The 13,083-nt window shown below is 45.2% G+C and overlaps 1 protein-coding gene across 1 annotated transcript in view; it reads right to left on the bottom strand.

The window, feature by feature from the left end:
- The window catches only part of chd6 (chromodomain helicase DNA binding protein 6), a 237,136-nt gene that overhangs the window by 183,713 nt on the left and 40,340 nt on the right, over nt 1–13,083 (bottom strand). Inside the window, exon 3 of the mRNA XM_070894909.1 lies at nt 9,596–9,652. Within this exon, the coding sequence (XP_070751010.1) occupies nt 9,596–9,622 (27 nt within the window). The 5' untranslated portion in view covers nt 9,623–9,652. The remainder of the gene's footprint in view (nt 1–9,595; nt 9,653–13,083) is intronic.

The following is a 13,083-nucleotide window of genomic DNA, read 5'->3' as shown; positions in this document are numbered from 1 at the left end:
TATCTCACACACCCAGACTGAGCCCGAATTAAGAGCCTTTTCAGGCCACGTAACGGCCAGGAGAAGTGGGCGTAGAGAACTCGGTTGGCCGAAAGGATTGAGAGATCAGAAACTGTGGAAAATCTTAATCATCCAGAATGGGTGCCGGAGCAAGTTAAAACACCACAAAAGGCACACCACCCTATGTCATGCTCCAGAATTGTGGTCAGTCTTCAATTGACCAAAGAAACAAAAACGGTAAAGTGGACTAAGGGTGAAAACAGGCCATTTCCACCCGATGGTTCATTTAATTTAGAGAGAACAACATGTCTAGAGGAGTGTCTTATAAACAGAGACCCAGGTAGAAGAAAAAAAGGAAAGTAATAGAAAAGGCCTGGGTTCCGATTCTTCAAGCCCATGTAAAATTAACAGAGGAAGTAAATCAAATGTAAAAAAAAAAGAGAACCCGATAGTGACTTATGGATTCAAAAAAAAATAAAGCTAGCCAAAAAAAAAAGCTTTATTGAATGGAGAGACTTTTGTGAATGTCTTGTCTTTGAATGAGAGTGCGTGAATGTCTTGTCTTTGAATGAGAGTGCTTCTGTGTTTCTTCCTTGTGTCTGGAAACCTGTTTGGAAAGGTTGTGGAGCTGCCTGTTTGTTTTAGCTCCACCCACTTTTTCAAACAAAGTGAAGTTTTTTAACCCTTCATAGTGTTGTCCTATATGTGGGAAGTTTAAGACATTTTAAGTTAGAAGCGCAGGTGTGGATTTATTCGGATGAGAAGTTACGGAGCTAGGAAATGCACAAAGGATAGGTTTGTTGAGACATGGTCCCGGTGGTTAAAAGTTGTAATGACTTTTTTTTTTAAAAAGCCTTTGTGGGTCTCGAGGTGCAGGCTGGGGGAGTACACTCTCATTGTCCTTGGTGTAAAATCTTGGTACAAAAGCTTCTAGCTCAATAAGAGGATTTGTTTTTGATAAAGAGTGGCAGTACAATAGTTGAATTGGGATTTTGAGATATTTCAGGTGATCTCCGTGATCAACATTTTGGGTGTATTGGAAAAATCTTGGGTTTGGAAGCCTTTTAATAAAATTAGAAAACAAGTACTTTACATTCTGTGATCTGTGAATCACTATAAGCATAAATGAGAAGTCCGTGTAACACACAGATTCGTCCAGTTCAGAAGCCCACACAAATGGAGGTTTGTCCAAGACCCACGAGCTGTGAATGAATCTACTATATTCTCACAATGCTTAAAGAAGGATTTGGAATGAAGTATCCCAGAATGCTTTCCAGAGTCTTAAGCAGCCCCTCACTTCAGCACCAGCCTTGGGATTACCAGATTACACCAAGTTATTCAACTTATTTGTGCATCACAAGTCGGGTTTTGCACAATCTGTTTTGACTCAGTTACATGGGGACAGGCATTTCAGTACCCAACTAGACCCAGTGGGACGCGGACTACCAGGATGTCTTCCTTCGTTGGCAGCAGCTTATTATGCTATGCAACAGGCTCAGACAATAACTCTAAATCATCAGACCATTTTATATATCCCACACTCTGTCGAGATTTTACTTACTAAATGTGCCACCCAACACCTAACCTCCGCAAGAACCACTAAATATGAAGTCGAACGGTTATCAAATCCGAACCTTATCAAAAGATGCACTACCTTAAATCCAGCCACTCTACTCCCCACGGAAGACGACGGCGAACCCCATTCATGTGAAATGGTAACCGAATTAGTGACTAAACCACGTATCAATCTAACAGATGTACCAATGTGTAACCCTGATCTAGTGTACTATGTTGACGGATCAGCCCTACGAAATGATAGGGGCCAACCTAGAGCGGCTTATGCAATTGTAACCCAGTTTAATGTTGTCGAAACAGCCTCTCTTCCAGACTCCTTTTCAGCCCAACAAGCCGAATTGTTTGCGTTAACTCGAGCCTGTATTCTGGCTGAAGGACACACAGTTAATATCTACACTGACTCCAGGTATGCTTTTGGGGTATCACATGACTATGGACAAATTTGGAAGATTCGCGGGTACCTGACTTCTTTAGGAACCCCTATCAAAAATGCAGAACAAGTGGAAAATCTTCTGCGAGCCATTCAATGCCCCTTGAAACTTGCCATTATCAAATGCCAAGCACATACAGGCCAGTCGAATGAGGTGGCACTTGGGAATGCCAGAGCTGATAATGCAGCTAAGTCAGCAGCTCTGTCAAAAGGGGGGATGCAGGTATCATTGTTCCCACGAAGGAAAAATAATTGCTCAGACCCGCCACCCACTATTAATGACATGCTGGCCTTTCAGACACAGGCCAGTACAGAGGAGGTGGTGACCTGGACGAAGGATCAATGTTATAAAAATCCAGAAGGAATATGGGTTCACCACGACGGCCACGTGGTGGCCCCTAGATCCTTACTTCCATGGATTGCCCGATGTGTTCATACATTCACACATGCGGGCAAAGGGGGATTGGCAGATTATATTTTGGCAACTTGGTATGCACCAGGTATTTCGGCAATTGCAAAACAAATCTGTGAAAATTGTGTTACCTGTCAGACAATGAATCCGGGTAAGACGGAAAAAGTAGAATCCGCCTCCCACCCAAATCCAGTCGGGCCTTTTGTACATTTACAAATGAATTTTATTGAATTACCTATGTGTATGGGATTCAAGTATGTATTAGTTATTGTAGATGTGTTCTCTCGATGGATTGAAGCTTTTCCATGTAAAAAGGCCGATGCCACTACTGTTGCTAAATGTTTGTTAAAAGAAATTGTACCGCGCTTCGGAATCGCTGCTAAGCTTTCTAGTGCTAACGGGTCACATTTCACGGGAACTGTTATGAGAAAAATGTGTAAAGCTTTGCAGATTAATCAACGTTTTCATTGCAGTTATCATCCACAATCAGCTGGACTTGTTGAAAGATATAATGGAATGCTTAAAAATAAGCTGGCAAAACTATGCAATGACACTGGACTGAAATGGACAGAACTATTGCCCTTAGCTTTGATGGTAATGCGATCTACAACCAACAGAACAACAGGCCTGTCACCGCATGAGATAGTTATGGGACGTCCCCAACGACTACCTTTTACAGCACCATTTACTGCAAAACAGATGGACATCCACAAAATGGAGGAAAATATGTTGAATTATTGTATTGCACTAACCAAATGTATTTCCAGCTTTCATTCACAGGTAAAGGAAGCCCAAGTCAAGCCAGCGGAAGGGAAGTGTCATAACCTGGAGCCAGGGGAATTCGTTTACATCAAGATTTTTAAAAGAAAAAGCAGTCTACAGCCAAGATTCGAAGGACCATACCAGGTCTTGCTGGCGACCAATACTGCAATCAAGGTAAAGGAAAGACCAACATGGATCCACGCATCCCATTGCAAACGGGCACCCGACCAGGAGGAAGGGAAGGAGGAACCAGAGGAACAGAAAAAGGAAGACTGAATAAGGAACTGTATGGACTATGGGGACTGATGGTGCTGGGCTTGACAGGGATTTACTTCGCATTATTGATTACACCAGGGGTACAGACCCGCCACCAAAGGGAATTGCACATAAACGTATTTATGGCACTGAGTCATGGGTATGCTCAAGAAAGAAACTTGTCGAGTTGTTGAATATGTTCCCATGTACCTGTCCACTCCGAAGGGGGTATTCCCCTGAGATCTGTCCCCTTTAACGAATCAGAAATGGTAGAATGGCTGACAATGCAAAATAGGACAAAACTAACTAAGGGGCCAGAAACGAAGGAGCAAACAGAATGGAGGTCGGCAGAGTATAAACTTACAGCCTTCCAGGGATGGTATCAGCCCAATTATGATAATAACCATCAGCCTCCCTTCCTAAGCATTAATCCCGGAATAGGAAATCCTGAAGGTATAATATGCCTAGTGAGTAATGAGACTAAAGGACCAGAAATGGGACGCAGCAAGTGTTCCCAAATGATTAAATGGCAAGCCACAACTAATCCCACTGAGAGAAAGATAGCAACTGTTGGCTGGACAACGGTCCATAACAAAGCCCCAGGTGAAGGGTGGGAAGGTGAGACCACTCGAGTATGGATAGTGCGAAAGGACCAGGAGCTGACGCCCTATAATTGCACCTACTTTATTTGTGGCCATAAAGCCTACCCATGGTTACCAGCCAACTGGACAGGGTCCTGTTACTTAGGATATGTGGTACCCCTTATCAGATCAGTAAAGACTCTAAGGGAGGCCTATGGAAGTCACAGATTTAAACGGGATTTGACGTGACTAAACGGAATATTCAAGGTAATGGTGCCACCCTATGGAATAGCATCGACCGAATGGCAGTTACGGGAACTGGCTAACTTAGTCGAATCAGTAGCCAACGCAACTTCAAGCCTTTGAAGGGATAAATGACGAAATGGTAGCTATTCGAACAGTGGCTCTCCAAAATCGTATGGCCTTAGATTATCTCCTAGATAAGGAGGGAGGAACATGCGCATTAATAGGTGAAGAATGCTGTACGTATATCCCAGATAAATCAGAAGATATCGGCAGTCTAGCTGAAAACATCAGGAAAAAGGTAATAGAGTATAAACAGACAGTTGGCCAGGACGGTATCACCTTATAGGGTTGGGCATCAGGATGATTGGGAGCCCTGGGGAAATCTGTGGTACAGGGTTTGATCATATTCCTGCTGATAGCCTTCGCCCTGTATCTATTATTTGTCGTCGTTAAGTGTTGCTGTGCCAGGGTGGGAGAAAGTATGTTACCTACCGAGACCACGGCTAGAGTTATGGTAGCAACAACTGCTGAAGGCTCTTGTGTGGAAATGGAAATGGAGAGACTGTACAAGATCAGAATGCATTAAGTTGTCCTTGTGAAGGACAAAATGGGGGAATGTGGAAATGTATTTTTATCTAAGCTGATACCATACGGTATTTGTATGCCCCTTGCAATATACATCAAAATGGAGTCCTGGTCTTTCCAGAACTTTCTGCAGTTTAGCAATCAGCTTGCATAAACAGCTAAACCTGGTTTGAGATGGCTGATGGCCATCAGACAGCTAGGAGACAAGTGATGCTGAGGCAAGTACCCACCTCCCCCCCCATGGTGCTCTCCTATTGTCTACACGACACCAGTTCCATGTCACCCCACCTTTCCTATGTACTCCATTCCACCAGCCACTATCTCTTGTAGAGACCTCATCCTTTTGATGTAAACGATAAACTGACCAGGAAATTGAACAATCCTGACACAATACAAGACAGGTGATAGCCCATTACATATGATTCATGGAGTAATGGCCGGCTGGCCAACTGATAACCCTGACAAAAGGAAATATCTGTAAACCATGTCAGGACCAGGATATAGTAATTAACTCTTTATCTGTAGTCACTGACTGTGAGACAGAGCAATACACAGGGAGAGGCCATAACTTGGATTTTACTGTATAAATATCTTGTGAAACTGTACCATTGCGGGGGTGTTCACTTAGCCCTTGACTGAGTGTAACCTGCCCCTTGCTAGCAAGTAAATTAAAGAAACTTCTGCCGGAGCTGTAAGTGTCGGAGTCATTCTTTTCGGAGGTCGAGATTTCGACATAAGCTCTGGAATGCCCTCCCTAAAACTCTCCACCTCTCTCTCCTCCTGTAAGACGCTCCTCAAAACCTATGTATTTGACCAAACTTTTGGTCACCTGTCCTGATAACTCACGTGGCTTAGTGTCAAATTTTGTTTGAAAACACCCCCGCGAAGCGCCTTGGGTCGTTTTACTATGTTAAAGGCGCTACATAAATGCAAATAGCTGTTGATATATTCATGATCAAGGTGGCATTATTATACCGGCAGGTTACATGCTCTGCATCTATCTCTCCCTGCAGAGAATGGGAAGAGATTAGTGACAGGTGTTTACAGCAGCTGAATGCAAATCTCCAGCTCTGCAGCTCAGGTCAAGCGTGACGTCAAGAGCCCGGGACTTTTTCCACTGAATTCTCAGAGAAAAACATACACACTTTTCCAGTTAACCTGGGTTATAGAAACATACATAGAAACATAGCCTATTTACAGAACAAAGCAGCACTGAAACAGAAAAAAAACCCTTTCCCCAAAGTAATATCGGTCAAAATAATACACAATGTCCCACTCTGCTGGTAGAGTCACTGCCCAATGTGGAACTGACCAAAACCCATTCAGGAATGACCGAAGTTCAGTTTGTGGTCTGGTGATTAAGCCGAGTTCAACCAGCTCGACAGCTGGAATACTCAAACTGGCCTTTGGCCCAAGATCTAGCAAAAAGAACTTTGACGTAGGAAAATGTCCCACGGCGCTTCACAGGAGTGGTATCCAACAAAGCATGACACCGAGCCACACGAGAAGATATTAGGGTGGGCGACTAAAAGCTTGGTCGAAGAGGTAGATTTTAAGGACGGTCTTAAAGGAAAGAGGCGGCGAGGTTTAGGGAGGGAATTCCAGAGCTAAGGGCCGAGGCAGCTGAAGGCACGACTGTCAATGCTGGGGCAAAGGGAGTGGGGCAGATGCGTGGAGGAACACACACACAGTCGGGATTTTTACTCCTCTTTGCTACCAGAATTCCCCATTAGAAAGAACACATTGAGGTGGAGATTGGGGTTAGCCGTGATCTGCCAGCTACAGTCAAACAGCCTGACATGCATAGGCTAGGCACAGAGCAAGGGGACTTCAAGCTGTTAGAGGGCATCAGCAAGGGTCAGAACCTTTTAGGAAAAGAAAGTCTAGAACAATAAAACAATAAAAATGATTCCACTTCTAATGAAATGCAGAATGCTGTCCCTGAAGGCTCCAGGTAACCCAGACCGCCGGCTAAACCACTGCGATGTGAAGCTTAAAACACACTGGTCACATTCAAACTCAGCAGATAATGCAGCTGAGTCATTTTATTGTTGCGGTGCTGGCTCAGAGTTGTGATACACTGCCCAGTGTGGCACTGAACCATGCAGGTCACCTCCAAGCAAAACATAGTCAGCGTGCTGCTACCCCAGGACACCAGTCACCCGTACAAACTGTCGCAGCTAGCAACATAGCTGTCATAACCGAGCAAGGTACAGATGAAGGGTGGAAAAGGCAACATATCCTCAAAGGAAAAGGTCACATACATAGAGAATCCATTGAATTTACAGCCATTTGGCCCATTGTCTCAGCACATAATCGAGGCGGATACTTCCACTGCGGCACTGAGGGAGTGCCGCACTGTCGGAGGGGGCAGCACTGAGGGAGCGCCGCACTGTTGGAGGGGCCGTACTGAGGGAGCGCCGCACTGTCGGAGGGGCGGCACTGAGAGAGCGCCGCACTGTCAGAGGGGCGGCACTGAGAGAGCGCCGCACTGTCGGAGGGGCGGCACTGAGGGAGCGCCGCACTGTCGGAGGGGCGGCACTGAGGGAGTGCTGCACTGTCGGAGGGGGCGGCACTGAGAGAGCGCCGCACTGTCGGAGGGGCGGCACTGAGGGAGCGCCGCACTGTCGGAGGGGCGGCACTGAGGGAGCGCCGCACTGTCGGAGGGGCGGCACTGAGGGAGCGCCGCACTGTCGGAGGGGGCGGCACTGAGGGAGCGCCGCACTGTCGGAGGGGGCGGCACTGAGGGAGCGCCGCACTGTCGGAGATGTCGTCTTTCGGATGAAACTTTAAACCAATGCTCTGTCTGATTTCACGTTAAAATAAAAGATCCCACGGCACTATTTCAAAGAAGACCAGGGGAGTTCACCCGTGTTCTGGCAAATATTTATCCCTCATTCCACATCACCAAAACAGATTATCTGGACATTTATCTCATTGTTGTTTGTGGGAGCTTGCTGTGTGCAAATTGGCTGCTGAGTTTCCTACATTACAATTGTGACCACCACTTCAAAATTACTTTATTGTATATAAAGCGCTTGGGGATGTCTGGAGGTTATGAAGGCACTATAGAAATGCAAGATCTCTCTTTCATTCCTCCTTTATCCTCCCAAAATGTATCACTCGGACCTATGTTTGCTTTTGTGTTACATCGACTACTGTTCAGCCCCACAGTGCAATCTGTGTAGTTTCAGAAGCCTAGAGTGCAGCCATCAGGGCCCAGGGATTGATCCACCCTGAGTTCTGTTGATATTTATTTTTGGAATCAACTCCTTTCTCTACCCTGCGAGATGACAGGAGCACACAGAGAGCAGTCATGCTCTGTCCACACTGTGCGGGATTTGCCACAGGATAGCTTCCTTTGCCTTGGGATGAGAATTAGCAGTTACAGTAGATTGTTACTCTGTTCACAGCTCTAGCAGAGGTCCTTCTGTAGCCAGGCTGATGTACGGTGCACGAACATTTTGACAACACACGAGGAAGATTTGGAGTTATGATGTACCTCGTCACCTCTCAAAAACCAAGCCGCGTCTGCCAGCGCCAATGCTCAGCTGGATGTTAAAGATCCCACGGCAATATTCAGAGAACAGCAGCGAGTTCTCCCATGTCCGGACCATCATTCCCTTATCCAACATCATCAAAAAATTATTAACTGGTCATTCAGATTATTGCTTTGTTCAAGATAAACACATGTTTGCACTGCAAAATAATTCACTGTGGAAAGCACCTTTAAGAGATTCGATAAGGCATTATAAAAATGAAAGTCTTTCCTATACATAGAATGTTACAAGACACAAGGAGACTATCCAGCCATCATGCCTGCACCAGCTCTTTGAAGGAGAATTAATCCCAGCCTTATCAACTCGTCCTGCCAATTTTGTATCTACGCTGCCACAGCCCCTTTAATTAATTAAATAAATATTTATGCATTCAGTGTAGAGGTCTGGCACATCAGGCAGACAGCAAAGGAACTTCACACCCAAACCATTATATCCCCATGATCTGAGATCACCACAAGTTGTTACCATGGGAAACCAAGAAAAGTCATGACAGCAACTGCAATTAAAAACACACATAATTATATACGTTATAGAATCAGAACATTACAGAACGGGAGAAGGCCATTCGGCCCATCGAGTCTGCATTGGCTCTTTGGTACAACTATCCAATTAGTCCCACTCCCCGCTCTTTCCCCATAGCCCTGATATTTTTTCTCTGCAAGTATTCATCCAATTCCCTTTTGAAGGCTGTTATTGAATCTATCTCCACATCTCCTCCAATAGCTCAACGGTTAATGCAGAACAACCCAAATTCTACCCTCAATCTGTGCCCAGTTACATAATTTGAACTGGCTGGGGTTCGACAACTGGCCTTCGCTTCTCCGGCTGAGAAAGAGAAGGAAAGAAAAATAAAATAAACTCCATCAGTCCGGGGGCCGGGCCCAGAATTCAGCTGCCTCTGTCGGAAGTGCTTGCACAGGCGTCAGGACAAGTACAGGATCAGGCGTGCTTATGACGCACCACTACTTCCCCTAGAGGCAATTGGCCTGCTGACACTGCCAAGGCACACACATGAATAAATCGGCATTGGAGAGTAACCAGCATGTAGTAAATGCCACAAGGGAAACTAGGGAGAGGATAAAGTCCGGAGGCAGAATCATACCGTTAACTCCAGACACACACAACGGGGGCATGGGGGGGGGGGGGGGGGGGCATTTATATATTTTGAGAGATTAGGTGGTGCACTCACCGGTTTTTCTTTCTTCTGTATTTTCATGATCCAGTTTGCAGATAGCCAGCTTAGTCCCTGTAAAGGTAGAATCACACAACGCTTCAGTTAATAGTGAACAGACATATACATTTCAAAGTAATCTATTCATTACTTGCAAGTTTCTTATGCTGTTGGTCATAGTCAGTCGATGAATACAAGTGTTTTTTAAATTATATACACCACATGGCTCGTTCCACAGAGCCACCTAGTATCAAAGCCTGCAAATACATCGTGACAGCTGTAAGCAAAATTGAAAAGAAAACGTTGATATAGCAATTTACAATGTTAAATAATAAAAGGTCACGACAAGGAGTAAGGTTTGCGCGCAGGAATTGTTTGCCATACATCCATAGATATTTTAAAAGTCCATTCAAAATAGTGGTCGAGGAACACAGAAGTGCAATTGAAATGCCAGCATAAAGAAAGCCTTGCAAACTAGAATGAGTCTGACATCAATAGTAGGCACAATATTAAAGAGAAATCCTGAAGGGAGTAATAACGAAGCACTTGAAGAAATGCAGTATACCGAGAGGATCAGCAAGAATTGAGGAACGTAGGAACATGCGTATTCAGCCCCTCGAGCCTGATCACCATTCAATTAGATCATTAGCTTCATCAATAACCTGCCACATAAAAGGTTGTGTGAGGTCATGCACTTTGGCAGAGAAAAAAAAATCAGAGCAAGTTATTATTTAAATGGAGAAAGATTGCAAAGTGCCGCAGTACAGCTTGTGTATGAAACACAAAAGGTTAGTATGCAGGTATAGCAAGTGATCAGGAAGGCCAATGGAATCTTGGCCTTTATTGCAAAGGGGATGGAGTATAAACACAGGGAAGTCTTACTACAGCTATGTAAGGTATTGGTGAGGCCACACCTGGAATAATGCGTCCAGTTTTGGCTTCCATATTTACGAAAGGATATACTTGCTTTGAAGGCAGTTCAGAGAAGGTTCACTAGGTTGATTCTGGAGATGAGGGGGTTGACTTGAGGAAAGGTTGAGTAGGTTGGGCCTCTACTCATTGGAATTCAGAAGAATGAGAGGTGATCTTATCGAAACGTATAAGATTATGAGGAGGCTTGACAAGGTGGATGCAGTGAGGGTGTTTCCACTGATAGGGGAGATTAGAACTAGAGGGCATAATCTTAGAATAAGGGGCTAACCCATTTAAAACTGAGAAGGTTGTAAATCTGTGGAATTCGCGGCCTCAGAGAGCTGTGGAAGCTGGAACATTGAATAAATTTGAGAGAGAAAGAGACAGTTTCTTAAACGATAAGGGGTTATGGGGAGTGGGCAGGGAAGTGGAGCTGAGTCCATGATCAGATCAGCCATGATCTTGTTGAATGGCGGAGCAGGCTCGAGGGCGCGTATGGCCTACTCCTGTTCCTACTTCTCATGTTCGTATGTTCTAAACTCCAGAGAATATAGGCCCATTCTAGTCAATCTCTCCTTATAAGACAGCCCTCTCATCCCAGGAATCAATCTGGTGAACCTGCATTGCATCACCTCCTAGACAAGTATATGCTTCTTTAGGTACAAATTACATCCTAGGTGAGTGTAAACCATCCCTCCTCATCCTTCTTGACATCTGCAGCCTCTGACATGGTTGACCATACCAACCTCCTCCAACACCTCTCCACCATCGTCCAGCTGGTGGGACTTATCTATCCAATCGCAGCTACATAATAACCTGCAACGGCTTCTCTTCCCGCTCCCGCATCATTCCCTCTGGTGTCCCTCAAGGATCTATTCTTGACCCCCCTCCCATTTCTCATCTACATGCTGCCACTTGGAGATATCATCCAAAAACACAGCATCAATTTCCACATGTACGCTGACGACACCCAGCTCTACCTCACCACCACGTCTCTTGACCCCTCCACAGTCTCTTGATTTGTTACGCTGCTTGTCCAATATCCAGTGCTGGATGAGCAGAAATTTCCTCCAATTAAATATTGGGAAGACTAAAGCCACAGGCTTCAGTTCCAGCCACAAACTCCGTTCTCTAGCCAACAACTCCATCACTCGCCCCAACGTCTGTCTCAGGCTGGACCAGACTGATCTCAATCTTGGCGTCATATCGGACCCCGAGAGGAGCTTCCAACCACATAGCCACGCCACTAAGGCCACCTATTTCCATCTCTGGAAGATCGCTCCATATTCACCCCTGCCTCAGCTCATTTGCTGCTAAAACCCTCATCCATGCCTTTGTTACTTCTAGACTTGACTATTCCAATGCACTCCTGGCTGGCCTCCCATTTTCTACCCTACGTAAACTTGCAGTCTTCAAAAACTCTGCTGTCCTGTGCCATCTGGTTAAGCAATGCCTCGATTTTGAAATTCTCATCCTTGCTTTCAAATCCGTCCATGGCCTCGTCCCTCCCCATCTCTGTACTCTCCTCTAGCCTCACAGATATCTGCGCTCCTCTAATTCTGGCCTCGAGCATTCCAGATTTGAATTGCTTCACCACTGGCTGCCGTACCTTCAGCTGCGAAGGCCCCAAGTCATGGAATTCCTTCCCTAAACCTCTCCACCTCTCTACTTCTCTTTCCTCCTTTAAGATGTTCCTTAAAACCAATGTATTTCGCCCCAATATCTCTTTGTAGCTCAGTGTCAAATGTTGTTTGATAATGATCGACATTTTACGACAGTAAAGGCACTGTATGAATACAAGTTGTTGTTGTAGGTAAGGAGACAAAAACTACACGGTACTCCAGGTGTGGCCTCCCCAAGGCCCTATACAATTGTAGCAAGATTGCCTTACTCTGAAACTCCAACCCCCTTGCAATAAAGGCCAACATACCATTTTCCTTCCTAATTGCTTGCTGTATCTGTAGGTTAACATTCTCCTTAGCTCCATCTATCTGCCTTGGCTCCGTAACCCTTAATGCCCTTGCCGAACAAAAATCTATCAATCTCTGCTTTTACATTTTCCATCATCCCCCAGCATCCACAGCCCTGGAGGGCAGGGTAAGAGAGAGAAAGAGATGAGAATTCCAGAATTTCACTACCCTTAATGTTGAGAAGTGCTTTCAGACATCACCCCTGAATGGCCTGGCTCTAATGGTTATGCCCTCTTATTCTGGTTTCCCCACCCTCCCCCTCGCCCCCACCCCATGCACCCCCCGCCCAGAGAAAATCGTTTCTATCTACCTTACTAACACCTTTGATCATCTTAAACAACTCAATTAGATCACCTTGCGGAAGAGTTCATAAAGTGTATCTGGGATCGTTTCCTTGAACAATACGTTGCTGAACCAATCATGGAGCAGGCTCTCTTAGATCTGGTGCTGTGTAATGAGACAGGATTAATAAATGATCTCCTGTAAAGGATCCTCTAGGAATGAGTGACCATAACATGGTTGAATTTCAAATTCAGTTGGAGTGTGAGAAAGTTGGATCTCAAACCAGTGTCCTAAGCTTAAATAAAAGGAGACTACAAAGGTATGAGGGCAGAGTTGGCTAAA

Source organism: Pristiophorus japonicus, chromosome 12 (assembly GCF_044704955.1).
Source record: "Pristiophorus japonicus isolate sPriJap1 chromosome 12, sPriJap1.hap1, whole genome shotgun sequence".
Taxonomy (NCBI): Eukaryota; Metazoa; Chordata; class Chondrichthyes; family Pristiophoridae; genus Pristiophorus; species Pristiophorus japonicus.
The sequence above is the reverse complement of the archived record's forward strand: the minus strand, read 5'-3'. Positions and strand labels throughout refer to the sequence as shown.